The sequence below is a fragment of the Oncorhynchus clarkii genome, chromosome 6 (genome assembly GCF_045791955.1).
Source record: "Oncorhynchus clarkii lewisi isolate Uvic-CL-2024 chromosome 6, UVic_Ocla_1.0, whole genome shotgun sequence".
Lineage (NCBI taxonomy): Eukaryota > Metazoa > Chordata > Actinopteri > Salmoniformes > Salmonidae > Oncorhynchus > Oncorhynchus clarkii.
Window position 1 is genome coordinate 10,721,788 of NC_092152.1, and position 22,232 is coordinate 10,744,019.

At 44.4% G+C, this 22,232-nt stretch overlaps 2 protein-coding genes across 2 annotated transcripts in view; one reads left to right on the forward strand and one right to left on the reverse strand.

Annotated features, from left to right (window-relative positions):
* Nucleotides 1-15,876, reverse strand: part of LOC139411902 (sperm-tail PG-rich repeat containing 2) — an 82,640-nt gene extending 66,764 nt beyond the window's left edge. Inside the window, exons 1-7 of the mRNA XM_071158654.1 lie at nt 15,771-15,876; nt 15,280-15,389; nt 14,958-15,119; nt 13,768-13,941; nt 12,127-12,242; nt 9,763-9,871; nt 5,198-5,305 (exon numbers count right to left, since the gene is read on the reverse strand). Of these exons, the coding sequence (XP_071014755.1) occupies nt 5,198-5,305; nt 9,763-9,871; nt 12,127-12,242; nt 13,768-13,941; nt 14,958-15,119; nt 15,280-15,389; nt 15,771-15,876 (885 nt within the window). The remainder of the gene's footprint in view (nt 1-5,197; nt 5,306-9,762; nt 9,872-12,126; nt 12,243-13,767; nt 13,942-14,957; nt 15,120-15,279; nt 15,390-15,770) is intronic.
* Nucleotides 15,877-16,652: 776 nt separating this feature from the next.
* On the forward strand, nt 16,653-21,497 carry LOC139410604 (RNA-binding protein MEX3B). Its single transcript, XM_071155912.1, has 2 exons — nt 16,653-17,366; nt 18,563-21,497. Exons 1-2 carry the CDS (start codon nt 16,832-16,834, stop codon nt 19,825-19,827), a joined length of 1,800 nt encoding a protein of 599 aa, XP_071012013.1. The 5' UTR covers nt 16,653-16,831; the 3' UTR covers nt 19,828-21,497.
* The last annotated feature ends 735 nt before the right edge of the window (nt 21,498-22,232 follow it).

The following is a 22,232-nucleotide window of genomic DNA, read 5'->3' on the forward strand; positions in this document are numbered from 1 at the left end:
GATTCAGGATGGTCTGTTGTGATTCAGGATGGTCTGTTGTGATTCAGGATGGTCTGCTGTGATTCAGGATGGTCTGTTGTATTTCACGATGGTCTGTTGCGGTTCAGGATGGTCTGTTGCGATTCAGGACGGTCTGTTGTGATTCAGGATGGTCTGTTGTGATTCAGGATGGTCTGTTGTGATTCAGGATGGTCTGTTGTGTTTCAGGATGGTCTGTTGTGATTCAGGATGGTCTGTTGTGTTTCAGGATGGTGTGTTGTGTTTCAGGATGGTCTGTTGTGATTCAGGATGGTCTGTTGTGATTCAGGATGGTCTGTTGTGATTCAGGATGGTCTGTTGTGTTTTAGGATGGTCTGTTGTGATTCAGGATGGTCTGTTGTATTTCACGATGGTCTGTTGTGATTCAGGATGGTCTGTTGTATTTCACGATGGTCTGTTGTATTTCACGATGGTCTGTTGTGATTCAGGATGGTCTGTTGTGATTTAGGATGATGTGTTGTGATTCAGGATGGTGTGTTATGATTCAGGATAGTGTGTTGTGATTCAGGATGGTCTGTTGTGATTCAGGATGGTGTGTTGTGATTCAGAAAGGTCTGTTGTGATTCAGGATGGTCTGTTGTGATTCAGGATGGTCTGTTGTATTTCACGATGGTCTGTTGTGATTCAGGATGGTCTGTTGTATTTCACGATGGTCTGTTGTATTTCACGATGGTCTGTTGTGATTCAGGATGGTCTGTTGTGATTTAGGATGATGTGTTGTGATTCAGGATGGTGTGTTATGATTCAGGATAGTGTGTTGTGATTCAGGATGGTCTGTTGTGATTCAGGATGGTGTGTTGTGATTCAGAAAGGTCTGTTGTGATTCAGGATGGTGTGTTGTGATTCAGGATGGTGTGTTGTGATTCAGGATGGTGTGTTGTGATTCAGGATGGTCTGTTGTGTTCAGGATGGCCTGTTGTGTTCAGGATGGGCGGTTGTGATTCAGGATGGTCTGTTGTGATACAGGATGGTCTGTTGTGATTCAGGATGGTCTGTTGTGATTCAGGATGGTCTGTTGTGATTCAGGATGGTCTGTTGTGATTTAGGATGGTGTGCTGTTTTTCAGGATGGTGTGTTGTGATTCAGGATGGTCTGTTGTGATTCAGGGTGGTATGTTGTGTTCAGGATGGTCTGTTGTGTTCAGGATGGTCTGTTGTGTTTCAGGATGGTCTGTTGTTTTTCAGGATGGTCTGTTGTGTTTCAGGATGGTCTGTTGTGTTTCAGGATGGTCTGTTGTGTTTCAGGATGGTGTGTTGTGATTCAGGATGGTCTGTTGTGATTCAGGGTGGTCTGTTGTGATTCAGGATGGTCTGTTGTGTTCAGGATGGTCTGTTGTTTTTCAGGATGGTCTGTTGTGTTTCAGGATGGTCTGTTGTGTTTCAGGATGGTCTGTTGTGTTTCAGGATGGTGTGTTGTGATTCAGGATGGTCTGTTGTGATTCAGGATGGTCTGTTGTGTTCAGTATGGTCTGTTGTGTTCAGGATGGTCTGTTGTGTTTCAGGATGGTCTGTTGTTTTTCAGGATGGTCGGTTGTGTTCAGGATGGTCTGTTGTGTTCAGGATGGTCTGTTGTGTTTCAGGATGGTCTGTTGTTTTTCAGGATGGTCTGTTGTGTTTCAGGATGGTGTGTTGTGATTCAGGATGGTCTGTTGTGATTCAGGATGGTCTGTTGTGTTTTAAGATGGTCTGTTGTGTTTTAAGATGGTCTGTTGTGATTCAGGATGGTCTGTTGTGTTTCAGGATGGTGTGTTGTGTTTCAGGAGGCCCTGTTGTGATTCAGGATGGTCTGTTGTGATTCAGGATGGTCTGCTGTGATTCAGGATGGTCTGTTGTATTTCACGATGGTCTGTTGCGGTTCAGGATGGTCTGTTGCGATTCAGGACGGTCTGTTGTGATTCAGGATGGTCTGTTGTGATTCAGGATGGTCTGTTGTGATTCAGGATGGTCTGTTGTGTTTCAGGATGGTCTGTTGTGATTCAGGATGGTCTGTTGTGTTTCAGGATGGTGTGTTGTGTTTCAGGATGGTCTGTTGTGATTCAGGATGGTCTGTTGTGATTCAGGATGGTCTGTTGTGATTCAGGATGGTCTGTTGTGTTTTAGGATGGTCTGTTGTGATTCAGGATGGTCTGTTGTATTTCACGATGGTCTGTTGTGATTCAGGATGGTCTGTTGTATTTCACGATGGTCTGTTGTGATTCAGGATGGTCTGTTGTGATTTAGGATGATGTGTTGTGATTCAGGATGGTGTGTTATGATTCAGGATAGTGTGTTGTGATTCAGGATGGTCTGTTGTGATTCAGGATGGTGTGTTGTGATTCAGAAAGGTCTGTTGTGATTCAGGATGGTGTGTTGTGATTCAGGATGGTGTGTTGTGATTCAGGATGGTGTGTTGTGATTCAGGATGGTCTGTTGTGTTCAGGATGGCCTGTTGTGTTCAGGATGGGCGGTTGTGTTTCAGGATGGTGTGTTGTGTTTCAGGAGGCCCTGTTGTTATTCAGGATGGTCTGTTGTGATTCAGGATGGTCTGCTGTGATTCAGGATGGTCTGTTGTATTTCACGATGGTCTGTTGCGGTTCAGGATGGTCTGTTGCGATTCAGGACGGTCTGTTGTGATTCAGGATGGTCTGTTGTGATTCAGGATGGTCTGTTGTGATTCAGGATGGTCTGTTGTGTTTTAGGATGGTCTGTTGTGATTCAGGATGGTCTGTTGTGTTTCAGGATGGTGTGTTGTGTTTCAGGATGGTCTGTTGTGATTCAGGATGGTCTGTTGTGATTCAGGATGGTCTGTTGTGATTCAGGATGGTCTGTTGTGTTTTAGGATGGTCTGTTGTGATTCAGGATTGTCTGTTGTATTTCACGATGGTCTGTTGTGATTCAGGATGGTCTGCTGTGATTCAGGATGGTCTGTTGTGATTTAGGATGATGTGTTGTGATTCAGGATGGTGTGTTATGATTCAGGATAGTGTGTTGTGATTCAGGATGGTCTGTTGTGATTCAGGATGGTGTGTTGTGATTTAGGATGGTGTGTTGTGATTCAGGATGGTGTGTTGTGATTCAGGATGGTCTGTTGTGTTCAGAATGGTCTGTTGTGTTCAGGATGGGCTGTTGTGTTTCAGGATGTTCTGTTGTTTTTCAGGATGGTCTGTTGTGTTTCAGGATGGTGTGTTGTGATTCAGGGTGGTCTGTTGTGATTCAGGATGGTCTGTTGTGATTCAGGATGGTCTGTTGTGTTTTAAGATGGTCTGTGTTGTTTTATGATGGTCTGTTGTGATTCAGGATGGTCTGGTGTGTTTCAGGATGGTCTGTTGTGATTCAGGATGGTCTGTTGTGATTCAGGATGGTCTGTTGTGATTCAGGATGGTCTGTTGTATTTCACGATGGTCTGTTGTGATTCAGGACGGTCTGTTGCGATTCAGGACGGTCTGTTGTGATTCAGGATGGTCTGTTGTGATTTAGGATGATGTGTTGTGTTTCAGGATGGTGTGTTATGATTCAGGATAGTGTGTTGTGATTCAGGATGGTCTGTTGTGATTCAGGATGGTCTGTTGTATTTCACGATGGTCTGTTGTGATTCAGGACGGTCTGTTGCGATTCAGGATGGTCTGTTGTATTTCACGATGGTCTGTTGTGATTCAGGATGGTCTGTTGTATTTCACGATGGTCTGTTGTATTTCACGATGGTCTGTTGTGATTCAGGATGGTCTGTTGTGATTTAGGATGATGTGTTGTGATTCAGGATGGTGTGTTATGATTCAGGATAGTGTGTTGTGATTCAGGATGGTCTGTTGTGATTCAGGATGGTGTGTTGTGATTCAGAAAGGTCTGTTGTGATTCAGGATGGTGTGTTGTGATTCAGGATGGTCTGCTGTGATTCAGGATGGTCTGTTGTATTTCACGATGGTCTGTTGCGGTTCAGGATGGTCTGTTGCGATTCAGGACGGTCTGTTGCGATTCAGGATGGTCTGTTGTGATTCAGGATGGTCTGTTGTGATTCAGGATGGTCTGTTGTGTTTTAGGATGGTCTGTTGTGATTCAGGATGGTCTGTTGTGTTTCAGGATGGTGTGTTGTGATTCAGGATGGTCTGTTGTGATTCAGGATGGTCTGTTGTGATTCAGGATGGTCTGTTGTGATTCAGGATGGTCTGTTGTGTTTTAGGATGGTCTGTTGTGATTCAGGATTGTCTGTTGTATTTCACGATGGTCTGTTGTGATTCAGGATGGTCTGCTGTGATTCAGGATGGTCTGTTGTGATTCAGGATGGTGTGTTATGATTCAGGATAGTGTGTTGTGATTCAGGATGGTCTGTTGTGATTCAGGATGGTGTGTTGTGATTCAGGATGGTGTGTTGTGATTCAGGATGGTGTGTTGTGATTCAGGATGGTCTGTTGTGTTCAGGATGGTCTGTTGTGTTCAGGATGGGCTGTTGTGTTTCAGGATGGTCTGTTGTGTTTCAGGATGGTCTGTTGTTTTTCAGGATGGTCTGTTGTGTTTCAGGGTGGTCTGTTGTGATTCAGGATGGTCTGTTGTGATTCAGGATGGTCTGTTGTGATTCAGGATGGTCTGTTGTGTTTTAAGATGGTCTGTGTTGTTTTATGATGGTCTGTTGTGATTCAGGATGGTCTGTTGTGTTTCAGGATGGTCTGTTGTGATTCAGGATGGTCTGTTGTGATTCAGGATGGTCTGTTGTGATTCAGGATGGTCTGTTGTATTTCACGATGGTCTGTTGTGATTCAGGACGGTCTGTTGCGATTCAGGACGGTCTGTTGTGATTCAGGATGGTCTGTTGTGATTTAGGATGATGTGTTGTGTTTCAGGATGGTGTGTTATGATTCAGGATAGTGTGTTGTGATTCAGGATGGTCTGTTGTGATTCAGGATGGTCTGTTGTATTTCACGATGGTCTGTTGTGATTCAGGACGGTCTGTTGCGATTCAGGATGGTCTGTTGTGATTCAGGATGGTCTGTTGTGATTCAGGATGGTCTGTTGTGATTCAGGATGGTGTGTTGTGATTCAGGATGGTGTGTTGTGATTCAGGAAGGTGTGTTGTGATTCAGGATGATCTGTTGTGATTCAGGATGGTCTGTTGTGATTCAGGATGGTGTGCTGTTTTTCAGGATGGTATGTTGTGATTCAGGATGGTGTGTGTTTATTTACTGTACCTGCGCCTGAGAGAGGAAAGGAGGGCTGAAGACAGGTACATTGCCGTACGGGCTGCTCGGCTTCTCAAACTGACTCCTGATGTGGTACTGGCCTGGACCTGGCACTCCCTACAGACAGACAGAGACAGAGAGACACAGAGAAAGAGAGAGAGACAGAGACAGAGACAGAGAGACAGAGAGAGAGACAGAGAGAGAGAGACATACAGAGAGAGAGGGAGACACAGAGAGATAGAGAGACAGAGACAGAGAGATAGATATATATAATATGACATTTGTAATGTCTTTATTGTTTTGAAACTTCTGTATGTGTAATGTTTACTGTTAATTTTTATTGTTTATTTCACTTTTGTATATTATCTACCTCACTTGCTTTGACAATGTTAACACATGTTTCCCATGCCAATAAAGCCCCTTGAATTTAATTGAATTTAATTGAGAGAGAGAGAGAGAGACAGAGAGACAGACAGAGAGGTAGAGAGAGATAGAGACAGAGAGAGATAGAGAGACAGAGAGAGATAGAGAGACAGATAGAGAGAGAGAGAGAGAGAGAGAGACAGAGAGACACAGAGAAAGAGAGAGAGACAGAGACAGAGACAGAGAGACAGAGACAGAGAGAGAGAGAGAGACATACAGAGAGAGAGGGAGACACAGAGAGATAGAGAGACAGAGACAGAGAGATAGATATATATAATATGACATTTGTAATGTCTTTATTCTTTTGGAACTTCTGTGAGTGTAATGTTTACTGTTCATTTTTTATTGTTTATTTCACTTTTGTATATTATCTACTCCAATTGCTTTGGCAATGTTAACATGTGTTTCCCATGCCAATAAAGCCCCTTGAATTGAATTGAGTCATTGGTTTATCCCAAGAGGGAGAGCGGAAGATAGAGTAGCTTGGTGATTTTGGATGCCATCTGAGCCCTTCCAGCTGAGGACTGCAGAGGTGAGGACTGCAGAGGTGAGGACTACAGAGGTGAGGACTGCAGAGGTGAGGACTGCAGAGGTGAGGACTGCAGAGGTGAGGACTGCTGAGGTGAAGACTACAGATGTGAGGACTGCAGAGGTGAGGACTACAGGGGTGAGGACTGCAGAGGTGAGGACTACAGAGGTGAGGACTGCAGAGGTGAGGACTGCAGAGGTGAGGACTGTAGACGTGAGGACTGCAGAGGTGAGGACAGCAGATGTGAGGACTGCAGAGGTGAGGACTGCAGAGGTGAGGACTGCAGAGGTGAGAAAAGTAGAAGAGTCAATTATGACGATGAACATTCCGAGCGGGCGGAGATGGAGACTGAGTGAGGGATGTCAGAAGAAGAATAACCTACCTCTGATTAGACATTAGTAGCGCCCCATCCCAAATGGTAGGGTATTCCCTTTTTACTACTATTGACCAGGGCCTGGTGCACTATCTAGAGAATAAGATGCCATTTGGGATGCATGCCTGGGTTGCAGTGAGGGGAGTGGAGTGGGCCATTAAAATGAAGTCCTCCCCATAGTGGCCCTTTCACCCTCCCCAGGAGCCATGTCCCACATGTCCTCCACACTGCTACATGATGTAGAGACCATCAGAGTCCCACATGTCCTCCATACTGCTACATGATGTAGAGACCATTAGAGTCCCACATGTCCTCCACACTGCTACATGATGTAGAGACCATTAGAGTCCCACATGTCCTCTACACTGCTACATGATGTAGAGACCATTAGAGTCCCACATGCCCTCTACACTGCTACATGATGTAGAGACCATTAGAGTCCCACATGTCCTCTACACTGCTACATGATGTAGAGACCATTAGAGTCCCACATGTCCTCCACACTGCTACATGATGTAGAGACCATCAGAGTCCCACATGTCCTCCATACTGCTACATGATGTAGAGACCATTAGAGTCCCACATGTCCTCCACACTGCTACATGATGTAGAGACCATTAGAGTCCCACATGTCCTCTACACTGCTACATGATGTAGAGACCATTAGAGTCCCACATGTCCTCCACACTGCTACATGATGTAGAGACCATTAGAGTCCCACATGTCCTCTACACTGCTACATGATGTAGAGACCATTAGAGTCCCACATGTCCTCCACACTGCTACATGATGTAGAGACCATTAGAGTCCCACATGTCCTCTACACTGCTACATGATGTAGAGACCATTAGAGTCCCACATGTCCTCCACACTGCTACATGATGTAGAGACCATTAGAGTCCCACATGTCCTCCACACTGCTACATGATGTAGAGACCATTAGAGTCCCACATGTCCTCCACACTGCTACATGATGTAGAGACCATTAGAGTCCCACATGTCCTCTACACTGCTACATGATGTAGAGACCATTAGAGTCCCACATGTCCTCTACACTGCTACATGATGTAGAGACCATTAGAGTCCCACATGTCCTCCACACTGCTACATGATGTAGAGACCATTAGAGTCCCACATGTCCTCTACACAGACATATAAACACACACACTGAGAAACCAAGCTGCACACAAAGTAAGCAAACATACACTCAGAGGAAAATTTGTACACTAAGCAAGCACACACACACACATATAAACACACACACACACACACACCTCTTTGGTGGGCAAACACATTGGAAGCGGTGAGGAATAATGATGTCTGGAAGAATGAATGTGGTCGCTGTGCGTGCAGCTTCTGTTTCTAGAAGTCTGCTGCCAACTCTTTAGAGGTCAACTAAAGACTGTCACTGCCTACGTTCCACAGCAGAATACCTCCAGCCAGCACATCCAATCCTACAGCCTCCTGTATATGGGTCCTGTGGGCTCTGGTCATCAGTGAGACTATAAAAGGAACTGGTTGCCATTTGGGGCGGCAGTGTAGCCTAGTGGTTAGAGTGGTGGACTAGTAACCGGAAGGTTGCAAGTTCAAATCCCTGAGCTGACAAGGTACAAATCTGTCGTTCTGAACAGGCAGTTAACCCACTGTTCCTAGGCCGCCATTGAAAATAAGAATTTGTTCTTAACTGACTTGTCTAGTTAAATAAAGGTAAAATAAATAAATAAACCATGGGCATAAGTAGACCTACAGAGAGGTCTTCGTAGGTTGGGGCTGGGGTCTGTTCAATTTTAATGCCATTTTTTACCCTTCTCCTTGAAAAGCATTGGTGAATTTTCCCATTAATGAATTGACTGAATTGAAATGGAAATGACAGTATACAGTGCAGGGTGCAGGAACACTGATCACATTGTATTAGCAGGTAGTGCACAAGCTCCGTCCAAATGTGAAGCTTGAATGCCCTCTAGTGGTTCATGATATAACTGAGACAGGAAGTTGAAAGTAGAACACGACAGTGTCACGCATAAAATAAGCATTTCACTGGAAAGACATGGGGAAAGGAAAAAAGAGGAAATGAGAGGAGAGGAGGGGAGAGGGGGAGGAGAGAAGAGGGGAGGAAGAAACACAGATAGGGAAAGCAAGGGAAAGGAGAGGAGAGGAGAGAAAAGGGGAGAAAAGGGGAGAGAAGGGGAGGAATACACAGATAGGGAAAGCAAAGGAAAGGAGAGGAGAGGAGAGGAGAGGAAAGGAGAGGAGAGGAAAGCCAGAACAAGGCTGGAGACATTCCAGAAAAAAAACATGCAAACACATAGCTGTTGTGACTAATGAAAATAATGTTTCATCTGAGATTGAAAAATATATCTTTCTATGATCTTGAAGAGAAGAATAACACTCCAACACTCCAGTCCCTGAGGATTGTTGCTGTTGGAGACCTGCTCCTCTTTTTTATGGGACTAGGAGAGAACAGTTTCCTTTCCAGCAGGGATGGAACACACTCTAAGGCCCCTTCCAGAGCTTCTAGATTGGCACAGTGCTGACTTACTGTCTCACTAGGAGAGGGTTGGGAGTGCTTACTCCATGCCCCCATCCTTTCCTCCCTCCTTACCTCTCTCCCTCCTATCCTCTCTCCCTCCCTACCATCCTCTCTTCCTCCCTCCTATCATCTCTCCCTCCTATCATCCCTCCCTCCCTCCCTCCCTCCCTCCCTCCCTCCCTCCCTCCCTCCCTCCCTCCCTCCCTCCCTTCCTCTCTCCCTCCCTTCCTCCCTTCCTCTCTCCCTACCTCCCTCCTTTCCTACCTCCCTCCTTTCCTATCTCTCTCTCTCCCTCCCTCCTTTCCTCTCTCTCTCCCTTCCTCTCTCCCTCCCTTCCTCTCTCCTTCCTTCCTTCCCTCCCTCCCTCCCTCAGGCTCCCTTAACCTTAAAGCTGTCCGCTGAACAGACAGCACACTCCCCCCTCAGCCCCAAAAGGCCCTTTGAGAAAGGGTAGGAAGCTGATGTCACCAGTAGTGTTTTCCCCCCCATTCCGGTCACTCCCTCTCATTCTCAACGCAGTGCATTCAAACATGCTTAGCGTTGCTCCTCCAGTCTAGTCTAGGTGTGGACCATACTCCAAGTCTCATGCTCAAGTATCAAGTAGCACTATGAAAGAGGGACGAGGGAGACTAGAGGTGTCACTGTGCTGACGATGATTAGGGTTGTTACAGTATGGCGACGTGGCATCACTGGTATGGACACATCCCCTAAGGAGTTACCTTCTTCTCCTCCTGCAAGGTGACAATCTCGTGGTAGCGCGGGACGACCAGCTCGGCCCGACTCTTCTGCCCCTTCACATTGACGTTCTCGTACTCCGTCGTGGAATACCTGCAGACGGACGTGGGATAGGTGGAGGAAATGGGAAGTGTATTTGTCAGCAGCTCTTAAGCTTTTAGGAGGGAGGATTTATTTCCCCTGTCAATCATCTCCAAATGACCCTGTCAAAATCCAATCCAATTTTATTTGTCACATGCTTCGTAAACAACAGCTGTAGACTAACAGTGAAATGCTTACTTACGGGCCGTTTCCAACCCTGTTAATCACATCTATCTGGGAATGGGAGAGGATGGGAGAGGATGGGAGAGGACTGATTTACACGTCCAAGCCAAGCTCAATTGAAGAGAGTGGGGGATGTGATGGCTGGGGGAACGCAGGTGCCCTCCCTACTATTGAGCTGTTGAAGCCTTTCAAATAACTATGTCGGGAGGATGCTCACAATATCCAAAAGTGCTTAGTAAGACTCATTCTCACTCACCATCAATAATACTGTCAGGAAGTGCATTGTAAACAATGTTAAAGACTTTAATTTTACTTTGGAGGCAAAAATGACTGAATAGTGGAGCGTATATCCCGTGTTGTCATTTGGCCTGAGTGGATTTCGATAAAGAGGGAAACGAATGCACATTTCAGAGAATTTGATCCTGTTGTACCAACTGCCTATACAGTTTAAGTCAGAAGTTTACATACACTTATGTTGGAGTCATTAAAACTCGTTTTTTCAACCACTCCAGAAAATTCTTGTTAACAAACTATAGTTTTGGCAAGTCACTTAGGACATCTACTTTGTGCATGACACAAGCAATTTTTCCAACAATTGTTTACAGACAGATTATTTCACTTATAATTCACTGTAATCACAATTCCAGTGGGTCAGAAGTTTACATACACTAAGTTGACTGTGCCTTTAAACAGCTTGGAAAATTCCAGAAAAGTATGTCATTGCTTGAGAAGCTTCTGATAGGTTAATTGACTTAATTTGAGTCAATTGGAGGTGTACCTGTGGATGTATTTCAAGGCCTACCTTCAAAATCACTGCCTCTTTGCTTGACATCATGGGAAAATCTAAAGAAATCAGCTAAGACCTCAGAAAAAAAATTGTAGACCTCTACAAGTCTGCTTCATCCGTGTGAGCAATTTCCAAATGCCTGAAGGTACCATGTTCATCTGTACAAACAATAGTATGCAAGTATAAACCCCATTGGACCACACAGCCCGTCATACCGCTCAGGAAGGAGACGTGTTCTGTCTCCTAGAGATTAACGTACTTTGGTGCGAAAAGTGCAGATCAATCCCAGAACAACAGCAAAGGACCTTGTGATGCTGGAGATGCTGGAGGAAACAGGGACAAAAGTATCTATATCCACAGTCAAATTAGTCCTGTATCGACATAACCTGAAAGGCAGCTCAGCAAGGAAGAAGCCACTGCTCCAAAACCGCCATAAAAAAGCCAGACTACAGTGTGCAACTGCACAAAGATTTTACTTTTTAGAGAAATGTCCTCGTCTGATGAAACAAAAATAGAACTGTTTGGCCATAATCACCATCGTTATCTTTGGAGGAAAAAGGGGGAGGCCTGAAAGCCGAAGAACACCATTCCAACCGTGAAGCACGGGTGTGGCAGCATCACGTTGTGGGGGTCCTTTGCTGCAGGAGGGACTGGTGCACTTCAAAAAATAGATGACAAAATTATGTGGATATATTGAAGCAACATCTCAAGACATTAGACAGGAAGTTAAAGCCTGGTCACAAATGGGTCTTGCAAATGGACAATGACCCCAAGCATACTTCCAAAGTTGTGGCAAAATGGCTTAAGGAAAACAAAGTCAAATTATTGGAGTGGCCATCACAAAGCCCTGACCTCAATCCTATAGAAAAGTTGTGGGCAGAACTGAAAAAGCGTGTGCGAGCAAGGAGGCATTCAAACCTGACTCAGTTACACCAGCTCTGTCAGGAGGAATGGGCCAAAATTCACCCAACTTATTGTGGGAAGCTTGTGGAAGGCTACCCAAAAATAAAAGCTGAAATAAATCACTCTCTACTAGTATTCTGACATTTCACATTCTTAAAATAAAGTGGTGATCCTAACTGAACCAAGACAGGGAATTTTTACTAAGATTAAATGTCAGGAATTGTGAAAAAACTGAGTTTAAATGTATTTGGCTAAGGTGTATGTAAAGGTCCGACTTCAACTGTAGATGTGTGACTGCCGTGGTCCTATGGATCTGAGTCACTGGAATGGAGAAGGCTAGGCGTGTTTAGTAGCAGTGAAGTGTTGGATGTGAGGACAGGCAGACAGCACTCACTCTTCAGGATCATATTGCCCTGGTCCAGGGCTCTCTTCTCCCTTCACCTCGCCTCGCTTCCCTGTCATCTTCCCAAAATGGACGCCTTTGTACTTCAGAGAGAAGCTGGTTTCTGCCTGTGGAAATAAAACCGTGACGATGGAAGGGGGGGTTGTTTCTATTTTAGAATGGTGTTTTTTGCTTAGCTTTCTTTAAGATGGGATGATGAATTTCCACTAAATGTCAGTGTATTTCAGAACAGTTGAGATTCAGCGACCAGTAATCTCTTTCCTTTACAACCTCCCTCACTTTTACTCTGGCATTTGAGATATGGCACAGGGGCTATTAACACACAGGCATGACAATAAAGTCAGTTCTGGAAATGAGCAGCCCTTTTCTAAGTATTCTTGGGTTCAGAATGACATGGCAAGTTTGAATTCAATCAGCGACACACGAACAGTAACTGAATATGTCAGTCAACAACACAAGCTGCATCCAATTTGCGAACACTACAAACTTATCTTTAACAAAAAATACCGTCTAACAAAATGGTACCAAAATACTAACTCCTAAAGCAAAGCAAAGCAACTCAGGATATAAGTAACTTAGTCTGCTTTGAAATTAATTGTACACTGTGATGCATATTGAAGTTAGGAGAAAAAAAGGTTTATTCATCAGACACCCAATAGATCAGTGGTGCCCAAACAAGTCTTATCAGCATAGTTTTCCCTATTCTGAAAGAATGCCATTAGACAGCTACTTAACTCCATGACCTGATACACTTGGTGGTTAAAAACACATGTCAGTCAGGAGATTTAAAGCCCTTAAAGACAAGGAGCGAGAGGGAGAGGAAGAAAGGAATTAATTGATGCACTCTTGATAACCCTAAATCACTGAGCTCTTTCTGTCAGCCTGGAGTGTTGATATAATTCCTATTTGATTCATCTCTGTCTGCCAGCCTGGATAACCTACCTGACTAATCTCTTTCTGCCAGCCTCAAAGGTTGATATAACCTACCTGACTAATCTCTTTCTGCCAGCCTGGAGTGTTGATATAACCTACCTGACTAATCTCTTTCTATCAGCCTGGAGTGTTGATATAACCTACCTGACTAATCTCTTTCTATCAGCCTGGAGTGTTGATATAACCTACCTGACTAATCTCTTTCTATCAGCCTGGAGTGTTGATATAACCTACCTGACTAATCTCTTTCTATCAGCCTGGAGTGTTGATATAACCTACCTCAAGGACGTTGTTGACTTGGTTAGTCATTAGCAAATTAAATATAGTTTAATTGAAGGCCAGACCAGTGGGCGGTGCATTATTTTAAGTGAATATTGTAATATAACTTGAAGAATAATTACTAATGGTCCTCTTTGTTGACACCAGAATAAATGAACAAGGTGCTTTGTGGAGCTCCGATCATTAGCTATGGAAATAGTTTTCGGGCAAATTAAGAGGCCCACTGGTGCATTAGATCGGCTGCTGCTAATGGAACTCTCTCACACAGAGTAAGTGCAAACACACGCACACACACACTCACTCACTAATGAATTTACTCTCACCACTCTCACTGTCATAACTTGAGTGAGCGAGCGAGCATGCGAGTGAGCGAGTGAGCGTGTGTGTGTGAGTGTGTGCGTGCTTGTGCTCCTCTCTTACCACCACTGGGTTGTAGAAAGCAGGTCCTAATGTATCATCCTTTTCTGGTGCCTTTTGCTTGCAAAGAAATCCCTGTCCATTGTCTTCATAGCCAAAGGCCTGCCCAGGTGACGGGATGGAAGGAATGTCTGGCTGTGGCAGGAACTTGAGGCGAGTAGGAACACCCCGAAGCCACTAGTGGAATACACAACATAAGAAACACATTAACATGCTCAGCCACTTCCTGAATGGGAAACATGAAATTCACTACTTCCATGTATCTGCTTCCCCTGCCCTCATATTTAGCCGTACATTGAAGTGTTGTACCCTCGTCTTTTCAGGACAACCAGGGCTACAAGTAGAATACAAAACAACTTAACATAAACAGTTGCAGTCATGAGTTTTATTGACAAAAGCAAAAACCTGATCAAAATGTATTTATTTGACTGCTGTAAAGACAGAAATTGTTTACTCAGTGGGAAAGGAATATCCAACTACTCAGCGACAACTGTATGGATTTGTGACAGCAACTATATGAGCTTATTACAGTATTATAGACACTATGTCCTGGGCGACAAACCCTTACTCTTACATTCTAACCACTCGTGTCTCTTGTAGGCGTCATAGAGAAAAACAAATTACATGTGCATGTTTGAGAGAGTCTCAGCTTTTCATATTGTGGTTTTGTAAGAAGAACCATTTTCGGATCCGTCTCACAAACACTGCTCTCACAAACACCTGCCCCAATCAACGGTCGGCATCAGCAAATGCTGAAGAAATAGACAAATCCAGAAGTCTGTAGCACAAGCACACAATGTCTAAGAGGGTGTGGAAGCACTAAAAAAAATCACAGATGATAGCGTGGGACTGAAATTATTCAATGGCTTTTTTTTCTACATCTTCTGCATCATCTGGTTTAAGTAGCATCATTTGATTTGAGTAAAAATGTTGTTGTACAGACTTAAAATATGTGCAGTGACAAGTTGGGATGGTTCCCAACTCATCTTTGCAGTATGTCACAGAGTGTGCTAAGATGGAATAGCTTAGGCTAGTACATGGGTGTATTCATTAGGGCACACCGTAGCAAAACATTTCGCAGTGGAAAACTTTTTTTGCAATGAAAACAAGTGTTTCTTATTGGACAAATGCAGGTAGGTACCTCTTCGTTTGGGCCTGTTTGCTTCTAGTGAATACACCTCAGGGACACATACCACCTTAGTCCGTCTCTTCCCCGGAGGCTCACTCTCAGCTCCCCTCTGTGTGTTTCCTGCTGCCTGCCGGACGTTGTACGTTCCAGGGCCCGGGACTTCTGACACCACCTCATCAAACCGCTTTGATCGATTCTTTAGACTTTGTCCTCCCAGAATGTTATCCTACAAGGTTCAGATCAATGTCACCTTGGTTTATGATTATCTAAGCTTGGGAATCAAATTGAACCCAATGCATTGATTCTTCAGACCCATTTGACAAGACTGCTAGAAAGACAAGTGAATTCAATTCACACTTGGATGGATGGATGCATCCATGACTTACCTTGCTATGTGAGCTGTTGTATTGTCCCGGTCCAGGCAAGGCTTTGTCATTGCTGGACCTGTGGAACATTGAGGGCCGTTTGGAGAGTGAGAGGAACGGAGCATAGCCATCTGCAAAACAGTGACAAATGTCAATGGATATAGACCTATACACATACTTTGAACATATTTTATACACTGTCAACTTGTAACAGTATATATATTACATTTTCAATTGCTTTCAAGAACAGCCTACTTTATGAATCTGAGATCAACATGATTAAATATTGGATTAATCACAAATTGTGCATGTATGTAACAAAGGCTACCTTTTGCGTCAATATGGCTACTTCAAACACAAAACAGCACTTTAGCCATAGGCCTGCCCTACATGGATTTCAGATAAGCAACAGTCATAATAACTCATTTAAAAAACGGACAAATTATGACAATTTGCGAGCTTGTTCCTAAAACGCTGCTAAAACTTCCTTTTGAAAACATCAACAACCCTACCTGATTTTTTGGTTTTGTATTGAATGACCTCGTATGATCCTGGCCCAACTTCGGACGTGGTGCTGCCCACGGTGAGGTAGGTAACTCTAGGAGCGCGCCCATACATTTTCACCAGGAATGACTCGAAGACAAAACAACTCGGTAAAATGTCAAATTAAATCCTCGTAGACGTCGTTTTTGTCGTTTCCCTCGGTAATTTGGAGTTAGTAAAAAAAAAAAAAAATCCTAATGGAGCAAAAAAAATATTATTTATTTTCGGTGCTACAATGTTATTGTGCGTCGTTGCTTAGACACAGACTACGCCAGTTTGGAGTCGCGTTTCACCCGTTAAACAATGGAAGGATTATGGAGATGGAACTTTACAATGATTCTAAAAGCTGTTCATTATCGCACCGTGGTTGAACCTAACATGCAAAAAATCAAAACATTAACTTCTGTAATGTATCAGCTATTACGAGGATAATTGTTTGTTACCTCATTGGAAGGCAATATCAAACGGAGGGACCCCTTTATTTAGAACAATGATGCCATCTAGCGGTTTAACACGTGTCATGCAGTTGCATCTTGATGACGCTCAGTCACTGTGATGCTCCCAGCCCATGTGATTTGATAGAGCAGTAATAATTTATAGATAAGACTAAATAAAATGTTGAATGACAACGTATTCCATGCAATGGCATTTCATGAGTTGCTATGTAGGGGAATGCTGAGGATCGATGATCTGTGCATAGTTTTGAGGAAGAAACAAATAAATCAGACATATCCAATTCAATATTTTAACGATCTTCCCAACTGCAGGTGGCAGCAAAATATCGTCCAGTCGTCCGGAATGCTACAATGTACAAGAAGAAGATTGAATAAACTCGCGAGAAGTCCCGGAACCGTTTCTGCTGCTGAGAGAGGTGCATGAAGAAAAGACGAAACACAACAAAGTAAAACTGGCGCGGGCGCTACTTTTAATAATAACTGTTTCATAAATGTATAGTTACAGACCACAGTAACTAACTATTTAAACGTGTGGTATTAATTTAGTTAAATAACGTCGTTGGTAGAATTTCATAATGCCAAGTAGCACATCTTTGTTGGAGACCGAGGAAACTGAGCCGGAGATCCCGCCACTAGTTGTGCATGCATTCGCCGACATAGGCCTGGATGACCACTACAGACACACGGAACAACCCGAGAGCCTTTTGCATCCACGCCCGGTCTCTCATTTCAATGTGCTTGGTGCCGTGCTGGACCTGCAGCCTATACAGCACCACCATCCGACACCGACGGAAGAGGACGAAGAAAGAGCCAATGAAGACGTGTTGGGAGAGGATGATTTCAACAAGACGCTTGTGCAGGCCCAAGGCTCGGGACTAGGCTCTGTTATGCTACCTGGATTGGATACGCCCGAGACACTCTTGCTGTACAATGAGTTTGACCACGGCACACTACAACAGGCTACGGGAATGATGATTTTACCGCCTGTGTATGGAGAGCCTGTGTATGAAGTTGAGACATCGCTGCTCATGCGGAGGAAGAGTGTGAACACAACAGAGTGTGTCTCGGTGCCCAGCTCAGAACATGTTGCCGAGATTGTCGGTAGACAAGGTGAGTAAACTAGCTAGTATTATTTATTTTAATTAGCCAGACGTGTATGTTGGATGCTAGCTTGATTCGGCAAGAGTTACATTTTTTATGTATGTTGCCAGTTTGTTAATTGACATTGTAAAATGTAATTTGGAAACAAACAGCTGGCTAACTGATGCTAACTTCAAATCCACATTTCAGAGTTGGGTAACTGGCAAAGCAAATATCGTTATGTTGATTCTAGCTATCTTTCTCTAGCCATGTGATTGATGCATATTTGGATTGCAAGTTAACTAGTTACTAGTAGTTAGCTACCTAGTTAGTTACGTTTAGCTAGTTTCATGGTATGCTAATTATCGAACCTAGGTAGCTTTGCTTTGTCCAGTTAGCACCCAAAATGATTGCTTTGCCTTTGTTGATTACCATGCCACATCAGCTAGCAAGCTATCGCTACCAAATCGGTGTAATATACCGCGATTTTAGTTTTGCTAGCAATCTATCAAATTGTCTTTTCATAGATGGTGTACATTTTTGATCCGCTTAACTTTTTGTATCGACTGGACTGCAAATAAACATGTTTGGCAAATAGTTTGTCTGCATCTGTTATAGACCTCGCCATCTTGTAGTCCTAAAACCCGGAAATAAGTTAGCAGTCCCTGGTTCGTTCAGCCATCCCTATGGGGAAAATACATGGGGAAAGAATGGTGTTTTGGAAAAAAACGCCGAAAATAAAGTCTGAGGTTATCACCGGTTTAGGAAATCTTATACGTTTTGATCTGAGCTAATAGCAGTCAGTTAACAAGACCTTTATGAATTATGAAGCCTTTGTGTTTTTTATTACATGAATTCTTAGTGACTTTAGCTGATGATCTCAAAGAACACAACGTATAAGATCTAAGTCTGTTTCCGACAGACCTTTGTTTCAGCGTTTATCGAAAAACGCCATTCGTTTTCCTCATAGGCCTACAAAAAGACGCCATTACTATTTCTCTCTGTGGGGAATGGTGGACTGGGAATGGTGGAGTTAAACCATGAGGAAACCGGAAATGACAAAATGTATAAATTGGACTTAACACTATCTACAGCGAGACATCTAGCTATGAATTGTTAGTCATCTCAGATTTCACAATAGTAAGAAATCAAGATTGTAATTATAAGGATAAAGATTAATGTCTGAGGTTTTCCCTTCCAACGTGTATTATTATTTTTTTTCTTAGGTTGCAAGATCAAGGCATTGCGAGCAAAGACCAACACCTACATCAAGACCCCAGTGCGAGGGGAGCAGCCGGTGTTCGTGGTGACAGGGCGGAAGGAGGATGTGGTCATGGCCAAGAGGGAGATCCTCTCGGCGGCTGAGCACTTCTCCCTCATCCGAGCCTCCCGGAACAAGGCAGGTTCGATGGCTGCAGCAGGGCCAGGGCTACCTGCTGCACCTTCCCTACCTGGTCAAACCACCATCCAGGTGCGTGTTCCCTACCGCGTGGTGGGACTGGTGGTTGGGCCCAAGGGGGCGACCATCAAGCGCATCCAACAGCAGACACACACTTACATTGTCACTCCTAGCCGAGACAAAGAGCCAGTGTTTGAGGTGACGGGCATGCCTGAGAATGTGGACCGAGCACGAGAGGAGATCGAGGCCCACATTGCCATACGCACAGGCAACTGTGTGGAGATTCCAGGAGACGAGAACGACTTCCACTACAACGGCACTGACGTCAGCTTCGAGGCGGGAAGCTGTGGGGCGTGGCTGCAGTCGACCGCAGCCGCACCTGCCAGTGCCCAGCGTACCAGCAACTGCGGTGTGCGCATGACCGCCAACTACCGCAACGACAGCTCCAGCTCTCTGGGCAGTGGCTCCACTGACTCCTACTATGGCGGAGGGGGGAACCGCATGGCCGACTTCAGCCCCACCAGCCCCTTCGTCAACAATAACAACAATGTTGGGGCCAGCTTCTGGTTTGAGGAGACTCTACTCCCCTTGGCGTCTGAGGAGCTGGCAGCACTGGGATCTCCAGGGTTTGACCCTCTGGCCATCACCACAGCTGCTCCTGCACCGCAGCCACAGGTGGTGTGGAGCCACTTGGAACAGGGTGTCCAGCTGTTGGGTGGTCGCCAGGCCCCTGTCCGAGACAGCCAATCCGGCACACCTCACCTCTCCCCTGCCTTCCAAGAGGCCTTGGAACACCCCATGGCCCAGCGGGTTCAAAGGGTCTCCCTCAGCGTCTCAGAGTCTCAAAAGTTCCCAGTCTACGGCCCCACCTTCTCGTCCTCCAGTGACAGCTCCAGCTCTCCCCCAGACTCATGCAGAGGAGGCCAGGAATGCATCCGTTGCCTGGAGAGTGAGATCATCGCAGCCCTGGTGCCCTGCGGACACAACCTCTTCTGCATAGAATGCGCCAACCGCATCTGCCAGAGCCCCGAGGCCATCTGCCCAGTGTGTCAGGCACCAGTCACCCAGGCCATACGGCTGAGCCTGCCCTGAGCCCTGACGGGGTTGGTTGGGGGAGAGGGGCAGAGTGGGTGGTGTGTGGGTCCACGCACGTGCCTAGTATTGTCCTCCTGGTCAGACTCGCTATGTACCAATGGGATTCCCTGAAATACTTTTTTATTTTGACATGTTAATACTCTTCCTACCTTTTTTTAGTGTTTTTATTTTAAATGTAATGTATCACATTTTTGGGGATCACTGAACTTATCCTAGGTGTTCAACTGTCTTTGAATCAAGGTTTAAGTTGGTTATAACATTTTATTTCTCTCCTGGCCTTAGTTGGACCTTTTATTTTTCTGTTAGTCTTTTTTCTTTTTATATGAGAAAATACTTCTCCCTGTCTGTTATTAGCTGTGCTTACAGACAGGAAGTACCAGGACGTGCTACTTCAGTACTGCCATGCTTTCCATTGCAACTTGAAAACATGATCTGTTTACAGTAACTCGTGCCTAATTTCACTTAAGTAATTGAAACATACGACCGGTTTTGTGGGCACGCAGTGTTACCATAGAACTCTATAGAAAAAGCCTGTGGCCTTTTTTTAGAAAGCATGTATGTTATTGAACACTATCACTCAACCCATACCTTCCGCTTCAGGAGGTCAGACTGACGATGCATTTGGGTAGTGACCTGGTCTTCCGTTGTGGTCAACTCATGCTCCTATGTAGGTGGTTGGGTTCCTGACATTCCAGCCATATTATCCAGTATTTTTTTTTACCCACATTGAACTTAACTAGCCTACACCTACCCTAGTGTGTTAAATTGGACTAACGGCCTCCTGACCTCTTCATATGATCTGCCTTCTCACGTTTTGAGTTTTATCATGTGCCCAAGCACTGACCCCATCTCTTCTCTGCTGACAGATGATACCTAGTATTACCCCGGCTGTCATCCTCTCATCCCTGTTCCCGTCCGCTGTAGGCTGCATTACACAGGCAGCCGAATTCTGATATTTTGCCCAATTATTGGCAAAGCTCTGATCTGATTGGGCTGACTGTAAATGCAGCTCGGGTGTGTTATTCTAACTTCTGGGGAATGCATTGGTCCTAAACCTCTCAACCCCAATCTTTATATTTTGTGTATGGAATTTTGTTAATGACAGGTAAATATAGACATTTATTTTTATTTCACTTGAAGTTACATTATATACTGTATATAAATATATTAAAATGTTTACAAATAATTATTTTTTCCTCTGTACAGAACTGGGAGGGTGAGTTGCGGTGTACTGCAGACTGTCAGTGATATTTGCTTGTAGTATATTTCACCAGTGTTGAAAAACGATTAGCTGCCGTCTTGTAGTTGAGGGAAAGTGCACATACGCATGTTTTCATAATGTACCGCATTGTGCACTGCAAAGGCCAAGGATCAAACATGAGCTGCACCTGTACGCTACCAAATTAATGGAATACATGCTTCTTAAATATCTATGCTGTACCAACAGTTAAAGAATTTGCTAATTTTACTACACTTCTGTTATGTATATGTAGGGAAGACTAATGACATAAATTTAACAAATTGAGTCAAGTTTAAAGCAAACTATATATTTTATGATAAATGGCCTTCTAAGTTGTGGCCAAAGCACTGATTTATATATTTGCTGTAAAGAGAATTAAGAGTTTTATTTTTCTGATATTACTTAATAAAGATGGTTTCATTCAAAACCCTGTCTCATTTTGACTTAAACATTTTTTACAGGGTACATTGTTCAAACGGCTGCTGAATGTTCATTCCTAGTCAGTAAATGGTTACATTACTTTCTAGAGATCTGTATAGGCTGGCGTTGTTTCTGAAGTTCCACGAAATATGGTTTTCTACCTCACTGTTAGTGGGGCATGAGTCAAGACCAGGGGCCCCCGGTTGCACATTTTGGTTTTTGCCCTACCACTAATGATTCAAATGGATTATTTGTAGTGCTAGGGAAAAAACACCTGTGGTCTAGATTTAGACAAGGAGCTAGGCAACAGGCACCGGACCGGGTGTGTTGTACTGCACAGAGGCATGTACTTCCTTAGCACAGCGTCTGCCGGGCCCTGGAGTTGATCTGCCTGCCGCAGTCTCTGGAGGTCTGTCTGACCTTGCCTGCCGGGAAATAGGTCAGACATGTGGCAGCTACTGGCCTGGTAAGACAGCTCCCTGTTCTTTCTACATCTTCAGGGAGCCAATTACACAACTACATACAGTCTAGGACTAGAAAATGTGGCGGCATTGATCAATCTGCTGTGAGGAATAAACCCCAATGAGGAGTATTTATAAAGTGGATGGGACACCACCGTTGCTCTGTTGTCAGATGCCACGCAGGCTTTTGTGCACGGTGCTCACTTCACGGTTTCTCAAACTCGATCCTGAGCCCCCCCCTGGGTGCAAGTTTTGGTTTTCACTATACAGTTGATTATTTG